Source organism: Bos taurus, chromosome 12 (genome assembly GCF_002263795.3).
Source record: "Bos taurus isolate L1 Dominette 01449 registration number 42190680 breed Hereford chromosome 12, ARS-UCD2.0, whole genome shotgun sequence".
In the NCBI taxonomy this organism is placed as follows: domain Eukaryota; kingdom Metazoa; phylum Chordata; class Mammalia; order Artiodactyla; family Bovidae; genus Bos; species Bos taurus.
The window spans coordinates 21,813,589-21,834,488 of NC_037339.1; the positions used below are offsets into that span (position 1 = coordinate 21,813,589).

Here is a 20,900-nt window from a genome sequence, read left to right on the forward strand (position 1 = left end):
ATCCTTCTTTCAAACTACAGCGGAGTCCCACTCCAGAAGACCATGTACATTTCCCATTCCTCGGGGAAATTCATTTCTTGTGCGGGAGAATCCGAGGACCCCCGCCTTCCGCCACCAGATCACAGTTTAGGGAAGATTCCAGCTTCAGGCCGAAGCTGGGGTGAGGGGAGGCCGCCCGCCATCAGAGCGCCCAGAGAGGGGCGCCCCACGGGCGCAAGGATGCAAACCAGTCTCGCCGCTTAGCAGCCGAGACCGGAGCTCCCGCTTCGGGGGCTCGGGATCCCGGTCCGCCCAAAGGGTTAGCTTACGGAGACGACTTCCAACTTCTTCCCGGCTCTAAACGTCCGCTGACTCTACCCAGCAACCTGCCCGAGTCTCCCATTCATACGCGCCTCCGCCCTGCGCGGCGCCGCGCGGACCCAGGAGGCTGGGTGACATGACTAGCGGGGCAAAGGAGGACAACCTTTCCCGGGCGGTGACCGCGGCGCGCAGGAGGCCGCGGGGCCCGAGGGTCTACGGGGAAGTCCAGGGCCGAGCGCGGGAAAGGGGCGCCCGCGGGATCCCCGGGCACGTGGGCGGCGCGTGTGGGCCCGGGGACTCCGGATCCCCGCCGCCCGGGAAGGTCACGCAGCCCGGGCGCCGAGGCCCGCCCGCTCCCCGCTCCCTCCCGGCAGGTTCCCCGCAGTCCGCGAGCGCCTGACCGGGCTGCGCTTACCACCGCGTCCTCCTCGCGCTCCGCCGCCTGCTCTCGGCTCTGGCTCGGCGGCGGGGGTGGCGGCTTAACACCCACGTCTGCCGCGGCCCTGCCCTCCAGCCCCGCCTCCCGTGCCCGACTGCCGCCGGCGGCGGCCCCCGGGCCTCCGGAGCGCCCCTGCGGCCGGGGCGGGCGGCGCGGGCCCGGGGCTGCAGCGCCTCCCGCCCGCCGGCCGGGGAAGCGGAAGTCGGCGCGGTGCGGCGGCGCGCTCGGGCTCGGGGACCGCCGGGGGCCGCGAGCGGGCGGGGCTGGCCGGGCTGGCGGGGCCGGAGGGCCGGCCGGGAGTCGGGGCCTCCACGTTGCTTTACTGCCCGCTCGGTTCCCGGAGGCCCGTGGTGAGCTCGACTCTAGCTCGACTTCAGAGCGGGCGCTGGGAGTGCCTGGAGTTAGACGAGTGACAAGTCTGCAGGGTGTTGACTTGGCTGGGACTCGGGGCTCAAGGCCTTCATTTTATGTTATAATTGAGCACCAAAGTACTGAAATGAAAAATACATTCGCTTATTGCCGGTAAAAACAAAACCCCAAAACATTTCCCATTCCACCTTCCGCGAGGAAATCTACACAGATGACATTTGGGAAAAGCACACCCATCAATGGAAACCGTAACTCTGTCTTTTATAAGAATAGTTTCCAACGGGTGTCTCAGACAATAAAGAATCCGCCTGCAATGCAGGGACCTGGGTTCCATCCCTAGGTTGGGAAGATGCCCTGAAGGAGGGCATGGCAACCCACTCCAATGTTCTTGCCAGGAGAATTCCATGGACAGAGGAGCCTGGTCAGGTACAGTCCATGGGGTCGCAAAGAGTCGGACACGACTGAGCGACTAAGCGCATGACCAAGCGCAATGAATTATAGACTAGTTCTGCACCTCTCTGGCATTTCATTAAAAAGCACAGTTCAAGGTTTCTGTTGTGCACTGGGAGTAGAGGAATTTTCTCTAGTGTCCCAGGCAAAGACTCACTCATTTGGGAGGGTGTTGATCTGTGACTCACAGCTGTTCCATTAACAGTCATGGTCTTGGTGCTTTGGTTCAGACATCATGAATTCATTTTCCTTTCCTACACCGTGTTTTCTTCTTTAAACTGTGTTATCATTTTTCTTTTACAACTTTCTGCCCTGTTTGAATGTGGTGTTGGCCTACTGCCAGTGTAACTAAAGTGATTTTTGGTGACTGCGTCCTAAGTGTTAAGTTGCTTCAGTCGTGTCTGACTCTTTGTGACCCTATGGACTGTAGCCAGCCAGGCTTCTCTGTCCATGAGATTCTCCAGGCAAGAATACTGGAGTGGGTTGCCATTTCCTTCTCCAGGGGATCTTCCCAACCCAGGGATTGAACCCATGTCTCTTATGGGTTCTCTTATGTCTCTTATGCCTGCATTGGCAGGCAGGTTCTTTACCACTAGCGCCACATGGGAAGCCTGTTTTGTTTTGTTTTGTTTTGTTTTTTGTGAAGGCCAGTGACAAATATTTGAGGTGGCTTGTGTTAGGGCTTCCCAGGTGACTCAGTGGGTAAAGAATCTGCTTGCAGCTCAGGAGACAGGTTTGATCCCTGCATCCGGAAGATCCCCTGCAGGAGGAAATGGCAACCCACTCCAGTGTTCTTGCCTGGAGAATCCCATGGACAGAGGAGACTGGTGAGCTACAGTCCATGGGTTCACAACGAATTGGATACAACTGAGAGACTGAGTACGTGTTAATGCTTAAACATGAATGCCCAGCTGAATAGACCTGAGCGGGGGATGGTGAGGAAGTGCTGTGAGGGTGTCAGACCTCCTGATACATGCATGGGAGCCCTTCTCAATGTGGCAGAAAACCATTGTCTTCTCACAGAATCAGCACTTTAGAACTCAAGCTTCTGGAGCATAATTTAATTACAGAAACAAGCCAGGGCATTTGAGCGACTTGCCCAGTGACATGTAGCATAACCAGTGAGAAGAAGAACCCTCAGTATAATGTCCTAGAAGATTGGCACTTTCCGTGGCACCTGGCCTGGTGGCTTTTGCAAACCAGAAACATGAGGCCCAAAGGAGCTAACTAGAGGTAGGCTTAGACCTCCTGTTACAGATTAGAAAAAGCCCTGGAATTGGAGCAAGGCCACCTGTGTTAAAATCTCCATGACCTTTAGTGAGTCATTTAGCCTTTCCAAACCTCAGCTATCACGTGACAGCGTCGTGGCCTCCTTTGAATCCCGCTGCTTGTGGGAGCCTGCAGTAGCAATACGGCTTGGGGAGGGTGGGGGGTGGCGTGCTGCTACTCCAGATCAGGGTCTCCTGACATTTTGTCCTGTCTTGCTTTAGCGCCTTAACTCTCATCACTCTCCCCAAGGCTTTTACATTTCTTCTCTCCCTCACCTCTCCTTCACAACCCTCAGCCTCAATTCTGTAAACTAAGAAGCAATCAAGAAACTTCCCTGCAAGTTTTTAACCCCTCATTTACGAAGTTGCCTTTTTGCACAAACTCTCACCTGTTTTCTTCTCCATTTGCTGTCTGGCTTACTACCCCCATGGCCGGGAAAATGACGCAGGTGAAGAAACTGAGGCCTAGAGGGGTCAAGGGACTTAACTGATGTTGTACAGTTACTAAAAGGAGAGGTGGGACTCAGAGTTCATATTGTTAACTGCTATGCGCTACAGTAATACCTCCCAGAAGGCCTCCTCTGAAAAGCAAGAGGGTTGCAGGAACCCTTTCTCCTGGAAAGAGCTCCATAATATCTCCCTTCATAATATTTTGTTAAAAATCACCTCTTACAATGGTGGCCCTGTATGCTATCTTTGCTTTAGGAATAGAGACATATGTAGATGTGAAAAGGTTTAACATCTCACAGGAGCTCAGAGGAGGATTGAAAAATCACCTGACTGCCATTAAATCATGAAAGTTTTCGTCCTAAGGGTTATTCCCCCGGGACCTGTTGGCCTCTTGAGAAGAAAATTTTAGAGTCATGCATCACTGCTCTCCGTAGAGGTTAGTCAACCCAATGATATTTCAAATCCAGGTTCAAAACAGCAAAGAAGTCAATGCACTGACCTCTTTGCTCCAGGCATCTGTGTGCAGCACTTGGGATTGCATAATCCAGGAACATCAGTGCAGCTGGCTCTGGGGTGAGAGGGAAGGTATGACGCAGGTCAGAGGTGAGGGAACAGACAGAGTGGCTGCATGAAAAGAGAGCTTCTGCTGTTTCAACAGAATTTCACAATGTGCTGGTTAATGATACTAAAAGAAGAAAGAATTTCACCACTTGAAGCCTTTGGGCCCTGATATCATGTGAGTGTGTTTTAACAAAGTGTTAACTGGAGCTGCAAATAATTCAGAAACATAAATTATCTCTCATTCAAGGATACCTTTTGTTAATGAGAAAGAAGAAACTGCTTTGATCACACAATTTTAACTCCCATTGAATATTTTTGGCTGCTGATGTAACTTTTATTGAAAACCCTCAAATTTGTTTTGAATCAGATAGAATCTGTATTTGAAATAAATATGTTTGGATTTCTATCAGTGTGATAAAGGAGGGTAATTTGTGTCCTGTGAAAGCATTGTTAGGGCAATGTTTTGAAGGGGGACAGTTTTTTTATTTATCTTTTCCTTGGCAGTTTTTTAATGGTACAAGCAAAAATAAGAAAATCAGCTAAGGTACATGTTTTAAGATCCTTAGGTTTGAATTGGTAAAATATGTTAAAAATGAAAGATAACTTATTATAGCAAAGAATTAGGAGAAATGCCTCTAAATGGTTAAACTTTAATGGGTTATCAATAAGAGGAAATAGTATGCCATAATATAAAAAAATCATATTCTCATATATGTTTTAGTACATATTTGGCTACAAGTAATAGACTGTCCAGCTGTCAGCATATTTACTTTGAATATAAAAATATTTCTAGAGATAGGAAGTTCTAGGATTGGTTAATTTAACAGCTCAAAGGCATCTGGATCCACTTCTATATTTGTCTTTTCTTTTCCTCATGATCACAAAATGGCTGCCACAGCTCTGCCTATCACATTTTCACACACAACATCCAAAGTCAGAAAGCATTCTCCCATACCAACTTTTTATCAGAGAAAAAAAAATTTTTTTTCCTAGAAGCCCTCTGTCAAACTTCTCCTTATATTTCATTGGCCTGAAACTGGGTGCCATGCTACGCCAAACATAAACATTGGGAAGAGAATGAAGTTACCATGACTGGTCTAAAACAGTTTTCAGTAAACTTCTGAAAAGGACCAGCTGATAAATATTGGGTCAGTCAAAGGAGTTCGGGTTTTCCAAATATTTAAAAAAGAAAGAGACAATGGCAAGCCTCAAAGAGCCCTCAGTCCAAGCAGAAGAGGAAAAAACAAATAATTATAATTCAGGGAAGGTGTGCGGCAAAGGGGTGTGAGTGGTGTGGCATCTCAGAGAAAGGCATGAATAAAAGATGGAAAAGAGAATCTCAGGGCAGGCCTCTAGGAGATTCCCCTATCGGGGTATGTTTTGAAAGGCAAAGTCGTCTTTTTTAAGAAGATGAACAAACGTGTGCTGATGTAGCACTCAGGGCTCTTCCAGTCGGCAGAAGCTAATTCTAGCTGACAGAGCAAAATAGCAGCCAGTTAAAAAGATTCTGGGTGATTCTCCTGATGGCTGAATGGGGAGATGATACTCCCTGAGGACTTGAAACAAGTCCTCAAACCCACTGCAGAGCGCGTCAGCCGTGGAAACCATGCTGCAGTCCCTTAAGAGCTCTAGACGTTATAGTTGGTCCCATTTTCCCATCTGATGGTATAGTTGTCCCTGTGATCCATCTATGTCAGAGCCTCAGCCTTCTTGCTACTGCTTTTCCAAAGTGAGCATCTTCTTTCCCAGCTTTGCCTGATAAGCCACTGCCACTCCCTGTCCTGCCAGGCCCTGTCCCTGTGGCCTCCTGTTTCTCATTTCCAAATGAGTTTCTCCTTTGGGTGCAGCTGATGGTTGGAGCCTGGGTCACGTGACTGAACCCTGATCTGTAAAAGGGGGCTGGGAACGTGGGGGTTTTCTGGCTTCTGTCTTAGAGAGGAAAGACCCACTTATTAGAAAATGCTTTGAATGTAGGCAGGGTTTTCAAACGGTTTCAAGCAGCCAGAAAACATGACACATGCCGGCTCTAGACTGGCTGAGCATTCCAGGGGTGAGGGGGAGCGGTATGGAGGAAGGCCACTTCTGAAGGTGCAGAGCTGCAAAGCAGAACAACAGGTCTGGGGAACTGGAGCAGTTTGGCTCTGCCAGAGTATAAAGCAGGGAATGCTGGGAGGCGGGGCCGGGAGGTAGGAGGAGCCACCTGCTAAATTCTCAGGTCTCTAATCTACTCTGCTGCTGCTACTGCTGCCAAGTCGCTTCAGTCCTGTCCGACTCTGTGCGACCCCATAGATGGCAGCCCACGAGGCTCCCCCGTCCCTGGGATTCTAATCTACTCAGTGATCTGCAACTGAAGCCCGGAAGTTGTGACTTGCGCCTTGCCTGGCCCAGGGCCAGGCCCATGGTGGGTTTTAGTCACTACCTGTTGAATCTTTGTAATCAATCTATTGGATTGCATCATTGTTGTAGAATTTGCCAGTAAGGGATTTGCTGGTGTACACAGTTTCTCTCTCTTTCTCTCGTGTGTGTGTGTGTGTGTGTGTGTGTGTGTGTGCATGCGCACACTTGTGTACACATGTGTCTTTTCCCACAACTGGGCCTATCTCCAATGGATACTTTTATAAAGACTATCTTGCCTTTTCTTTTTTTTGAGATATTTTGATGTGGGCCATTTTTTAAAGTCTTCATTGAATTTGTTACAATATTGCTTCTATTTTATGTTTTGGATTTTTGGCCATGAGGCATTCCCCTGACTAGGGATCAAACCTGAACCCCCTACTTTGGAAGGTGAAGTCTTAACCACCGGACCACCAGGGTAGTCCTGGCTAATTTGTTTTAAATGTGAGAAGTATTCAATTATTAACTCATAGGGTCACATGCATACTCTTTGATGATGCTTTCAGTTAGATCTAAGATCAAAACCATTTTTTAAAATGATCATAAAATATGCCTTGAGAAATCAAATGAACAATAATATGTCTCATAGTAAGTGGAAAACATTACCAAACTTGCAAATCTTTTACACTTACCAAATTAATGATCCAAAGTAAGCATTGCAGATGTTTTATATATGTTTTTTAAATAAAATAACTGTAAAAGTGATTTCTTTTTACATTTAGATTTTCTATTTCAATCATTAAAAGCTGTAAAATATACTTATCATTGGTTCTATTACCTTTGAAATACAGACTGTCAGCAGTATCAGATGAACATATTTTCTCCTGCAGGTTGCTCCTGTCATTTCTCATCTTCACATCTACAACCATCCAGTACATACCTTCAGTTTTTCAGTCAACAAACATTAAATACAACTTGAACTGCCAAAGAAGTGCTGCCATCAGCTCAGAGACTTAATATATATTTTCATTATCAGATCTGGAAGAGCAGTTCCTAGTTTGGTCACCATGAACCAGAACAGGCTAAGTGACAGCAATGATGACAGATGGTTGCCTTAGCAACTGTCATGGTAGATTATCTCCAGCCCACAGCTCTTAAATCTTTCTTCTTCTCTCATGTATTTTGGTCATTGTGGTCAATGGGAGATTTGAAGTTTGTCTCTATTCTCCTGTTGAGAATCCCCTTCTAGGAACCAAACAAGACAACCAAAGAAAGAAGGCTTTATGTTGTATACCTGGGAGCTTGTGTATATAAATCATTTAATATGGGGTTAAAATTACATGTGTGATTTAATACCAAAAAGTATAACAGGGCGCTGAGTAGGATTTATCTTGTCCAATCGGATGCCAAGAGTCAGTACTTAGGGGAAGGGCATTTTTTTTAATTTAATTTTATTTTTAAACTTTACAATATTGTATTGGTTCTGCCATATATTGAAATGAATCTGCCACAGGCATACACGTGTTCCCCATCCTGAACCCTCCTCCCTCCTCCCTCCCGTTACCATCCCTCTGGGTCATCCCAGTGCACCAGCCCCAAGCATCCAGTATCGTGCATCAAACCTGGAGTGGCGACTCGTTTCATATATGATATTATACATATTTCAATGCCATTCTCCCAAATCATCTCACCCTCTCCCTCTCCCACAGAATCCAAAAGACTGTTCTATACATCAGTGTCTCTTTTGCTGTCTCGTATACAGAGTTATTGGTACCATCTTTCTGAATTCCATATATATGCATTAGTATACTATATTGGTGTTTTTCTTTCTGGCTTACTTCACACTGTATAATAGGCTCCAGTTTCATCCACCTCATTAGAACTGATTCAAATGTATTCTTTTTAATGGCTGAGTAATACTCCATTGTCTATATGTACCACAGCTTTCTTATCCATTTATCTGCTGATGGACATCTAGGTTGCTTCCATGTCCTGGCTATTATAAACAGTGCTGCGATGAACATTGGGGTACACGTGTCTCTTTCACTTCTGGTTTCCTCAGTGTGTATGCCCAGCAGTGGGATTGCTGGATCATAAGGTAGTTCTATTTCCAGTTTTTTAAGGAATCTCCATACTGTTCTCCATAGTGGCTATACTAGTTTGCATTCCCACCAACAGTGGGTGGGGGTGGGAAGGGCATTTTAGAGTTACCAAAGTGGTTAATAACACCTCCCTGTAGGGTTAACCAAGAGGTTGCAGAACCTGCTGCTTCCTCATCCATCACTAGGCTTCACCATCCCAGCCTCCTTTTCCACCGAGAGAGGAATTGATTGAGGGCTGCGTGCTTCGTCGCTAGGTCAGGTCCGATTCTTTGCAACCCCACGGACTGTAGCCTGCCAGGTTTCTCTGTCCGTGGGATTTTCCAAGCAAGAATACTGGAGTGGGTTGCCATTTCCTAATCCTGGGGATCTTCCCAACCCCAGGGATTGAACCCACGTTGCCTGTGTCTCCTGCATTGCAGGTGGATTCTTTACCCGCTGAGCCATCAGGGAAGCCCCTAAGCAGGTGAAGGGAGAAGTATTTCATGGCCATGAAGTATTTCAGAGGCCAACTGGGGGAGAGGAGGCAGGGAGAGGGCAGGGCTTGTGTCAAGAAGCCTATTCCTCCTCTTCACAAAATCATTTTGGTCACCAAGACATTGAAGGGAATCCACTTGGCTCTCCCCTCAGTTGGCTACTGGCTGAGCTGCCAAGCTTGCACCCTCTGCGGTGCACTTACTGTCCCAGCCGAGCTAAGCACAACCTGCTCAGTGATGATCTTTAGAAGAGCTTGGGGTGTGTCTTGGGACAGTTGGAGTTCAAGGGTCTCATAAACATGAGGACTGGTGCCTATTTCTCAGAGATTCTGAACGTGGGGAGGCTTGGCCTGCTGGTTTGAAGGGACAGTGGCCTGGTGAAGGGGAACAGGTTTCCCAATGGTTCTCATGACTCCACATGAAGGAGAATGTGTTACAGAAAGGAGAGGAGCCCTGAGATTGCCTGGGAAGCCAAAGGAGGTGACGCCCCACCAGAATAGGGTGCTTGGGGGCAGAGGAAAGAAAGATGCAGAGGAAAGAAGCACAGCTGCCCTTCTCTGAGGAGGTACTCCACCAAGGAGGGGGCTGGGGTGACCTGCACACCATCCCCCGAGGAGCTCTCACTCCAGCAAAGACCACCAGCATCAGACGAACTTAGAGCAGGACCAGTTCAAAAGGCAAACCTAACACTTTGAAACTAAATGTTGGGGGTTGGTGCATAGAGAGAGAGAAGCAAGCTGAGTAGTCAGGAAGGTTGGAAACCAGAAGTTTACACTGTGACTTTCATAAAGTCATTTTGATGTTCTTGAGTATATAATGTATTATATGTGTGCATGTGTATGCTCAGTCGTGTCTGACTCTCTGCGACCCCATGGACTGTAGCCCTCGGGGCTCCTCTGTCCACAGGCTTTCCCAAGCAAAAACACTGGAGTGGGTTGCCATTTCCTACTCCAATAATGTATTACATTTGTACGTAAAACATAGTAAGTCCCCTACACGCGAACCTTCAAATTGTGAGCTTTCAAAGATGCGAATGTGTCCCTGTATGCCAGCTGACGTACAGTACTACTGTACTTTTCAAGGTGTACTATAAGATGGAAAATACTTCCTTTATTTTCTGCTTGTTTTTTAGAATATTGTTTGTGTGAAACGTATTATAACCCTATTACAATTTATATATAGCTCATCTTGTTAGTTGGGTAAATAGGCTAACATTGTTGGACTTATGAACAAATTGGACTTATGAGTGCATTCTCAAGATGGAACTCATTTGTAGGTAGGGATTTACTGTGTGGCAAACACAGAGGTTATAACATTAACTGTGTTAAGGTGTTATAACACTAAAGGAATAAAGTATTAGGTAATTTGCTTCATATATTCGGAGAAGGCAATGGCACCCCACTCCAGTACTCTTGCCTGGAAAATCCCATGGATGGAGGAGCCTAGTAGGCTTCAGTCCATGGGGGTCACTAAGAGTCGGACACGACTGAGCAACTTCACTTTCACTCTTCACTTTCATGCATTGGAGAAGGAAATGGCAACCCACTCCAGTGTTCTTGCCTGGAGAATCCCAGGGACCGGGGAGCCTGGTGGGCTTCTGTCTCTGGGGTCACACAGAGTCGGACACGACTGAAGCGACTTAGCAGCAGCAGCAGCAGTGGCTACCATGTTAGGTTTCTTGTTTGCCTCATTTTTATAGTAAATGAATTAACTTGATCTCAATGATGCTTTTGAACTGTGGTGTTGGAGAAGACTCTTGAGAGTCCCTTGGACTGCAAGGAGATCCAACCAGTCCATTCTGAAGGAGATCAGTCCTGGGTGTTCTTTGGAAGGAATGATGCTAAAGCTGAAACTCCAATACTTTGGCCACCTCATGCGAAGAGTGGACTCATTGGAAAAGACTCTGATGCTGGGAGGGATTGGGGGCAGGAGGAGAAGGGGACGGCAGAGGATGAGATGGCTGGATGGCATCACAGACTCGATGGATGTGAGTCTGAGTGAACTCCAGGAGTTGGTGATGGACAGGGAGGCCTGGCGTGCTGCGATTCATGGGGTCGCAAAGAGTCGGACACGACTGAGCGACTGAACTGAACTGATCTCAATGATAGGAATTTAAAATGTTAATTCTGCATACCCTAATAAAAAATAGGAACATTTGCTTATTCATTCAACAAATGCTGATTGGCCATCAATGGTGTACTAGGTAAAGCAGTGAAGAAGGCTGACCAAGGTCTCTGCTGTCATAGCCTAGCCAGGGAGGCTGACATAAATATGTAGACAGGTTTGGCGAGAGATCTGTAAGCTCCAAGGGGCCAGGAGCAGGTCTGTTCCTACCCTGAGGTAGCTCACATGCATAGCGCCCCCTGAAGGTGCTCAGTGAATGTGTTGCTGCTGCTGCTGCTGCTGCTGCGAAGTCGCTTCAATTGTGTCTCTGTGCAATCCCATAGACGGCAGCCCACCAGGCTCCTCTGTCCACAGGATTCTCTAGGCAAGAACACTGGAGTGGGTTGCCATTTCTCCAAGTGAGTGTTGAGTAAATGATAAATCATTTCAGGCAGTGATGGGGGTGGGCAGGTGGGCTTCACGAGATGTGAAAGTGACTGAAGAAGTGACTGTTGAGCTAAGTTAGGAAGATATGAAAGAGCCAATCATACAACAATCTTTGTGAAGGATATTCCAGGGACAAGAATGTGCTGTGCTTAGTTGCTCAGTCGTGTCTGGCTCTTTGCAACCCCATGGACTTTGTAACCTGCCAGACTCCTCTGTCCATGGGGATTCTCCAGGCAAGAATACTGGAGTGGGTGGCCATGCCCTCCTCCAGGGGATTGTCAAAGATAACAATCCAGCAAGGCTGTACAGAGAACAGGAAGAAAGTCTAGGATACTGGAGTGCCGTGAGCAAGGGGTGTGGAGAGGTAGGGAAGGCCGTCAGAGCAGTAGGCAAGGGCTGGTCATTTCCCACACTGATGCCTGTTTCCCAGACCTGCACAGACCCCACCTGGTAAGATTCTCTCTTCCTTATATTGGTGTCTGTGGAATAGACTCCTTCTTATATTGGCTTTTGTGTGACAGAAATATCTTTCTGTTGGTACTTTATCTGGGTAGTGTTTCTGGGCTGTGTTGGGTTAATTTTGTGAGGTTTGATACAGTGATAAAGTGAAATATTGCCCTCTGGGGGCAAAATTTCTAAGTGCAAAGGGGAAACTTCAAGATTTTAAATTGGTGAAAAAAATGTCCTAAATTAAGTTACTAAGGATCACGTTGGTGGTTGAGTAGAAAAAACATTGTGGGAGAGTGAGAATGAGGGGACAGAGATGGGGTAGGTAACTGCTGAAGCAGTCAAGGCCCAAGACAGTGAGAGCCTGGACGCGGCATCTGGACAGCGGGACAAGAGATGGCAGAACGCCCAGCAGTCTTTTGGTAGAAGTACGTGCATGTGCGTGAGCACTCTCTCTCATACACACTCCATACACAGCACACACACAGCATACTACACACAGCACACACACACACACCACACCACACACACACACCACACCACACACACCACACACACACACCACACACACACACCACACCATACCATACACATCACACACACACACCACACACACACCACACCACACACACCAACCACACCACACACACCAACCACACCACACACACACTACCACACACACACACCACACACACACCACATACACACACACACCACACCACACACACCACACCACAGACACACACCACACACACCAACCACACCACACACACACACACACACCAGACCACACAAACCATACCACACCACACACACCACACCACACATACCACACACACACACACCAACCACACCACACACACATCACACACACACACCACACACACAGCACACACACAGCACACACACACCACACACACCACACACACACACACCACACCACACACACACCAACCACACCACACACACCACACACACACACCACACACACACACCACACACACCACACCATACCATACACACCACACACACACCATACACACACCACACACACACACCATACACACACCACACCACACACACCACACCACACACACACCAACCACACCATACACACACACCACACCACACACACCAACCACATACACCACACACACCAACCATACCACATACACCAACCACACCACACACACACACAGCACACACACACAACACACACCAACCACACCACACACACACTACCACAACACATACCACACACACCACACACACCACACCACACACACCAACCACAGCACACACACAGCACACACACAGCACACACACCACACCACACACACCACACACACACACACACACCACACACACACACCAACCACACCACACACACAGCACACACACAGCACACACACCACACCACACACACCACACACACACACACACACCACACCACACACACCACACACACACCACACACACACACACCAACCACACCACACACACAGCACACACACACACACCACACCACACACACACCCACCAACCACACCACACACACACACCACACACACACCAGTCCACACAAACCACACCATACCACACACAGCACACACACACAGCACACACACACACACAGCACACACACAGCACACACACCAACCACACCACACACACCACACACACACACACCAGTCCACACAAACCACACCACACCACACACACCACACCACACCACACCACACACACACCACACATACCAACCATACCACACACCAACCACACCACACACACACACCACACCACACACACACACCACACATACACACACACCCTATACACACCACACATACACACACACACCACACTACACACACACACACACACCCTCACACCCCACACATAATATCACACATACCACATCCACAAACACCACACACCCTCTTCATATACACACACACCACACCACACCACACACCACACATACCACCCACCCCCCACACCAGAGACTGCACATACCCCCACTACACGTCATACCCTCCTTATGTACACACACACCCCCCACACCAGAGACCACACACACCCACTACACCCACCACACCTCACATCCTCCTCACACACACACACACACCCCACACTCATCCCCACATCAGAGACCACACACACCCACTACATCTCACACCCTCCTCATACACACACACACACATGACACACAGACACACACACGACACACAGACACACACACACCCCACACCCTCTTCACACACACACAGACACACACCACACACATATCCTCCACATCAGAGACCGCACACACCCACTACACCCCCACACATCACACCCTCCTCATACATATACACACACACACCCCACATACCAGAGACTGCACACACACACACACATCACACTACACACTGACACACACACACACACACGCGCGCGCACACAGGTACTGTATCCATATTTTATATAACGTGAGATTATTCTTGCCTCCAGAGGGCACTTGAAGGTTACAAATGCCTCCAAGGGTCAGAGCAAATTAACTCAGAGAGAGAAGCCACTTCCCCTAGGTTGTAATTTGAGGGGCCAGGAAAGCAGAGAACACAATCTTAACTGAAGCTGCCGCCTTTGCTTTCCAGAACTTAAATCCTCTTCTTTTAAAAATTAAACTTTCTTGCAAAAGCTCATATAATAAGCTAGCAATTTGGGCTTTGAGACATGACTGTAGGTTAGTGAAATGATACAGCTGTCCTCCTGCTGGACAAACAGGAGAGAAGGAGTCTGACCAGTGGAGGAGGGCGGGACGGTTTCCCTGCAGAGGAGCCTGACCAGCGTGCCAGGCCAGGCCCGGGGAGGCCGGGGCGGCTCAGGGAGGCCCCAGGCGGGGCTCCAGGAAGCCTGAGGGCAGCAGAGAGACTGGCGCCTGGAGAGAATGAGTGTGAGAAGGCGTGGGGTAGGGAGTCAGTGAACTTTCAGACCCTGCAGAACATGGCCCGGGAACAGTTCTGCCTGGAAACATCTCTGTCACCTCCAGAAATCTCTTGCTAAGCGCTGTCAGCATAATTCTCTGTCTTCTGCTGGGCAAACACACGTTAGAATGACACGATGCTGTTCTTTGATAAACTGAAAGTCCGAAGAAATTTACAGATAAATATACTGAGAATGGGAGAAGGGAATGGCAATCCACTCCAGTTTTCTTGCCTGGAAAATCCCATGGACAGAAGAGCCTGCTGGGCTATATAGTCCAAGGGGTCGCAAAGAGTCAGACACCACTGAGCAACTAACACACGCACACGTACTGAGAATGAGTCATTTTACACAGAGAGGGAAAAGGCAAGCATCTAGACGGTCTAATTTGAAGGGCACAAAACCACTTCCTCTTCCATCTCATGTTGTGTACATGGTGTCTGCAGGTCTCACAGTCCCCTCCCCCCGCCCCCGTCCTTGGTTTTGGGCACTGAAAACCTTGTGAACAGACTCACGTCCTCTGAGAGGGTCCTCCACCTGGGTGCCCACAGGAGCTTGTGTGTGCGTCACTTTGCTCCATTGCTCTGTGCATCTTGTCCTATTACCTTCTAACCTACTTGGGGGCCCCCCCAGATCGTTAGCCTCTTGAAGCAGGAATTAATTTTTAATCATTTTTGTATTCCAAGGGGACTAAAACCTTGTTTTTACATAATAAATGTTCCATGTTTATATTTATCCCATACATCTGTATTTATTTTTATATAAATTCACATATATATTTATCTGTTTTAGGCTGTGTTTGATACTCTAGTTTGCCCTGGTCTATAAATTTGATTGGGCTTCCCTGGTGGCTCAGTCGGTAAAGAATCTGCCTGCAGGGTTGCCATGGAGCGCCCCACTCCGTAGGGCCGCGAGCCGGCGCCAGGGGGGCCACGGGGTCGTATCGCGGCTTTGAGGTCCAGTCGGCCGCCGCCATGAGCGGCCGGAGTAAGGGGAGAAGGTCCTCCCGCGCCAAAGGCCGTGGCAAGAGCCGCGCCAAAGGCCGAGTCCGCGCCGCGCCTGACGACGCCCCACGCGACCCGGACCCTCCAGAGTGCCAGAGGCTCGGGGAGGAGACCAAGGCGGCACAGGTGAAGCTGGCGCGGTTTGGGGTGGCCCGGAAGGCGCTGCGCCGGCGCCGCCCCGCCGGCCCGGGGAAGAGGCTGCCTGCCGGCTGCCCCTAGATTGTGGCCTCGCGCTCCGGGCCCGGGCGGCGGGGACTCGCGGGCAGGCGGTGACCAGGCCCTGCCCGGTCAAGGCCACATCCCTCCCGGAGCGTCTGGTGAGCGACACCGTCTTCATGGGAACCATGGGCACCGTGGCGAGGCCGAGAAACGGGCCCCGCGTCGGAAGCCGGCGCGGCCCCGCCGCGAAGAAGGCCCCAGATACCTGTAGTGCGGTGGGAAGGGGGTCTGCGGCCTTGGCCGGTGGGAAGCCAAAGAAAGGGGCCGCGGCGGAGGCCGCCTCCGTCCCCGTGGGCGAGGAGAAGGTGGAGAACGTGCGGTCAGGGCCCCCGGCGACAGAGGGCAGCATGGATACGCTGGAGAACGTCCAGCGGAAGCTGGAGACCATGAACGCCCAGGCGGACCGGGCCTACCTGCGGCTCTCCCGCAAGTTTGGGCAGTTGCTGCTGCACCAGCTAGAGCGCAGGAACTTCCTTATCCAGAATATTCCAGGCTTCTGGGGGCAGGCCTTTCGGAACCACCCCCAGCTCTCGTCCTTCCTGAATAACCAGGATAAAGAGGTCCTCAGCTTCTTGAATAGCTTGGAGGTGGAAGAGCTTGGCCTGGTGAGACTGGGCTACAAAATCAAGTTCTACTTCGGGCGCAACCCCTATTTCCAAAATAAGGTGCTCATCAAGGAATACGGGTGCCGCCCTTCGGGTCAGGTGGTGTCTCGTTCCACTCCAATCCAGCAGCTCCCCGGGCACGACCTCCAGACCCTTAGCCAGGGGAACCCTGACAACAGCCGGAGCTTCTTTGGGTGGTTTTCAAACCACAGCTCCATCGAGTCTGACAAGACTGTGGAGATAATCAACGAGGAATTGTGGCCCAATCCCTTCCAGTACTACCTGATGAGTGAAGGGGCCCGTGCAGAGAAAGGAAAGGAGGGCAGGCCGGGTCCTGCGAGGCCGCCAGGGGAGACCCCGGCACCTGGGGTAAACAAGTCCAGCTGATCGTGCTCAAGTCTGCGTCCTGCGTCCTACCTCCTACTGGCCCCCGTGCCCTACTGGCCCCCGTGCCCGGCTGGCCTTGGGTGTTTGGCTGTCTGCCTTCTCTTCGTTTTGGCCTCTGCACACTATTCCTGTTGGACTTCGGTTACAAGAATATGGTATTTATGATCATGTTCTTTTGCCTTCTGTGACGTTCTTGCTTTCTCTACATTAGTATCATAGGTTATGTGATCTCGCCCCTCCTGTTCATATGTTAAACTCACTTGATTCCAGCGTGTGTTGCCTCTCTCTACATTGCTTGGACCCTGTTCTTGGCTCTGGCACTTCCCACCTGGCTTTCACATGGACACTCATGAGTCAATCAGCAGGAGGACCAGCGCATCCTCAAGTTCTGCTACTTCAGGACTGGTGACTTACTGGGCTTTGAGTTCATGCCAGCCATGTATGCCATCTGTGGCAAGCTTTTTGGTGGCCACTGCAGAATGAAGCTAGTGCATGTGGCATTGGCCACCAGCCAAAACTGATTGTCTCTTGGCTCTGGGGTCACCAGCCAAGGTGCCACCTGCAGGATCTCTGGCTTTGGCCAGGTACCCATGCTGCCCTCCTAGACAACGGGTTGAGGTTCAGGGTGAGAAGCAGTTTGCTGTGGCTTTTGTACTGTTCTGCATCTCTTCCTGCCTCTGGGCCTTTCTTCCTGGTAAACCTTTGTCAAGGTCTGCACCACACCTCATCACTGTCAGGCCATTGAGTTTTGTCTAGGTTGCCAGTCAGCCCCAATTGGCTTCCTGGGCAACAAGGACCTCGAGAACTACCTGTGGACACAGGCCCTCTCCTGGTGCATGAGACACACACCTACCCTCTCAAGCTTTCCAGGAACCCTGCTGGCTGCTGGACTGATGGGCAGGCTGGTACGTGTGGACATGTGCTCACTGTCGTCAAGCTGTGGCTCCAGGTGTGGCCCTGTGTTTTGTAGAAGATTATGTGCTACTTATTTTGTCTCTGAGTAAATCTTATCATTTTCCCCATTTTTTGCCTAATGGGAAAATAGAGCTGTACAGGTTGGCTTTTTTTCTTAAAAAAAAAAAAAAGCTTTTTCCTGTATTATGGACATTTTCAGACATGCACAGAAATGGAGAGACCCCATGTGCCGTCACCTAGCTACATCATTTATCAGTTATGGTCAACCCAGTTTCATCTGCGTCTCCATCTCCCCGCCTGTATTGTTGATTGAAAGTCCAAGACACTGTGCCGATTCAACTGGGACCACTTTGGGAGACTGACACACTCTGCTGGTGGTGATCGTGGTGGGCTACACTCTCACTACCGTATCAGATCTGCTTTTTGCTTTTCATGTTAACTAATGACGTTCCAGAGATGGACCTTAGAAAGTCTTCAGAGTTGACAAGAAGTCTTAGAAAGTGATGAAGCTGCCTTTTCCCTGTGTCCACAAGAGGAAAGAGAGACTGCTCTGTTGTAAACTCTTTCAAAGACTTATCCATCAGTCTTTGATAAGGTGCTTACTTGAGACCTTTCACTAGAATAACAGTCTTTTTTTCCCCTCTAAGATGGAGACTTTGTGTGACTATTACAATTATCAGCGTGTCCTGGTCTCATGATATAACTCTGAACTTGAAAGTAAAGTATAATTTGGAAATTGTTTCTGTGTTCTGTGAAAATAACCTCCCCAAAGTAATCAGTAACCGGTTGTCTTACTTGGTAATTTGGCACTCTGGTAATAATGCAATTATTTCTCTGTTCTGAAACAGTATAAACAGTTGTAAGCTTGCATGTATGATGGAAACAATAAAAGCTTGTATCTCTAAAAAAAAAAAAAAAAGAATCTGTCTGCAATGCAGGAGACATGGGTTCGATCCCTGGGTTGGGAAGATCCCCTGGAGGAGGGCATGGCAACCCACTCCAGTATTCTTGCCTGGAGAATCCCCATGGACAGAGGGGACCAGTGGGCTCCAGTCCGTGGGGTGGCAAGGAGTTGGATACGACTGAGCGACTAACCACACAGCACAGCAGATTAGCAGGAAATATATGTACATACAGGGAGAAAGATAAAAATTTCCCACTGTGGAAGGTGTGGAGACCAAACTGCTCTTCCTCTACCTCTGAAAGAAGAAGACAAATATTACACCTCTGCCATGCACACAGCCATGCCCCACCCATTCCGAGAAAGAAACCTCAGGACAAGCTTTGCCTCGGGTGAGCAGTGAGCGGTCCTGCCTCACTCTCCTCTTCCTTCTGTGCCTTTAGCTTGTACATTGCCTTTGAAAGATGCCCATACTGATTTAACACTTTTGCTAGGGGGCTCGCAAGTAAACTGAAGCGGTTAGCTAAAACCACTAGATAAGCGAGTTTATTCTTCAGGCTTATTTCACAAAGAGCAAACTCCAGTGCAGCTGTGCCTCTGGAGACTTGGCTTAGTTGGATTTCCAAATATTGACTGTCCTTGTTCCATGTTCCATGGTGTCATGATCTGCTGTGACACATAATTATCCTGCATTGAATCATCCTGACGTCATTCAGAAAATTGAGAGACATCGAGAGCAGACATGTGATCTGCAAGGGGGAGGAGGGGTGGTGGAGGGATGCATTGGGAGTTTGGGATTAGTGGGTGCAAACTATAATATATAGGATGGATAAACTACAAGGTCCTAATGTACAGCACTATATTCAATATCCTGTGATAAACCATAATGGGAAAGAATACGAAAAAGAATATATATATATATATATATAGATGTATAACCAAATCAACTTACAGCAGAAATTAACACAACATTGTAAATCAACTGCAGTTCAATAAAATACATTAAAAAAATAAAACAGATAACAGATATAAATTGTTCAGTGCTTAATATGGCAGTTAATGTTGTTATTATCAGTAATTACTACACTGGAGATATATATGGCACCTCCCGATTTTGTGGGAAAAATTTTACTTTTCTGTACTCTTATGCAAAGAAACATTGAAAGTTGATTTAGAGGTGATTTTAGGAAAAAGGATTATTTTGCACATCAAATTAAGTACACTGATTCTATGAAATGGAAATACGAAATCATCAATCCTGGGTATTCAACAAAGTCGACCGATACATAAAATAAACTACAAAATCCTACTTTATTTAATTATTTATTTTTGACCATAACACATGGCTTACAGGATCTTAGTTCTCTGACCAGGGATCAAATCCAGGGCCCCAGCATTGAGAGAGCCGAGTCCTAACCACTGGACTGTCAGGGAATTCCCAACAAAGTCCTAATTTGTCCAAGAAACTAGATTCAATATCTTATGATAAACCATAATGGAAAAAAATTATGTCCACTGACCATGAAAATAAAATAGAAAATTGTATAGCTAAAATAAATATATTGGTATCAATGAAAACTAGTATATAATAGACAACAAAGCAACATATTTTTTGGCAAATGAAGTCACATATATAGGCGATGCTAGTGCCTGAAAAGCAATTCATAATCTAGATTATATTTGGTTTCCTATGAAGTATATGCAGGCAGAGCAAGTCTGATGTAAAGTGGAGTAAAACAAGCAGCAAACTTTTCAATGAATGTGTCAGCAAGTAGCCACAGTACCTGTAAAACAGCTGTGCTGTGACATTTGTGTCCCACCCTCCTGCGACTGGGGAGAAGTGGCTTTTCTATCTGTCCTATTGTGCACTAGCAGGAACAGGTCGGCAGCAAATGTTAGGTTAACATAATATCTCTAACTTCTCCTGAACTGGAAGGTTCAGGAACTATACCTTCAAAGAGGTGTATTACTCATTTAGATCTTTCCCAGATCCATCATTTACTCAGATCTAAGGTGTGTCATCGGAGAAGGCAATGGCACCCCACTCCAGTACTCTTGCCTGGAAAATCCCATGGACAGAGGAGCCTGGTGGGCTGCAGTCCATGGGGTCGCTAAGAGTTGGACACGACTGAGCGACTTCACTTTCACTTTTCACTTTCATG

At 48.3% G+C, this 20,900-nt stretch overlaps 3 protein-coding genes across 4 annotated transcripts in view; 1 reads left to right on the forward strand and 2 right to left on the reverse strand.

The window, feature by feature from the left end:
• Positions 1 to 756, reverse strand: part of SLC25A15 (solute carrier family 25 member 15) — a 32,917-nt gene extending 32,161 nt beyond the window's left edge. The window contains exon 1 of one of the 2 annotated variants that reach the window (XM_059892061.1): positions 309 to 756. The gene's annotated coding sequence lies outside the window, so the exon portion shown is untranslated. 2 annotated transcript variants of the gene reach the window in all.
• Positions 145 to 15,683, reverse strand: LOC132346804 (collagen alpha-1(IX) chain-like). The gene is made up of 3 exons (XM_059892324.1): positions 15,607 to 15,683; positions 389 to 1,124; positions 145 to 303 (listed from the first exon to the last, which is right to left on the reverse strand). The coding sequence occupies exons 1-3, from the start codon at positions 15,681 to 15,683 to the stop codon at positions 145 to 147; spliced, it is 972 nt and encodes a 323-aa protein (XP_059748307.1).
• On the forward strand, positions 15,546 to 18,753 carry LOC101905818 (testis-specific Y-encoded-like protein 5). The gene is given in 2 exon segments (XM_059892222.1): positions 15,546 to 15,838; positions 15,841 to 18,753. Coding segments are annotated over 2 exon segments (1,239 nt in total). The 5' UTR covers positions 15,546 to 15,681; the 3' UTR covers positions 16,923 to 18,753.
• Positions 18,754 to 20,900: the final 2,147 nt, after the last annotated feature.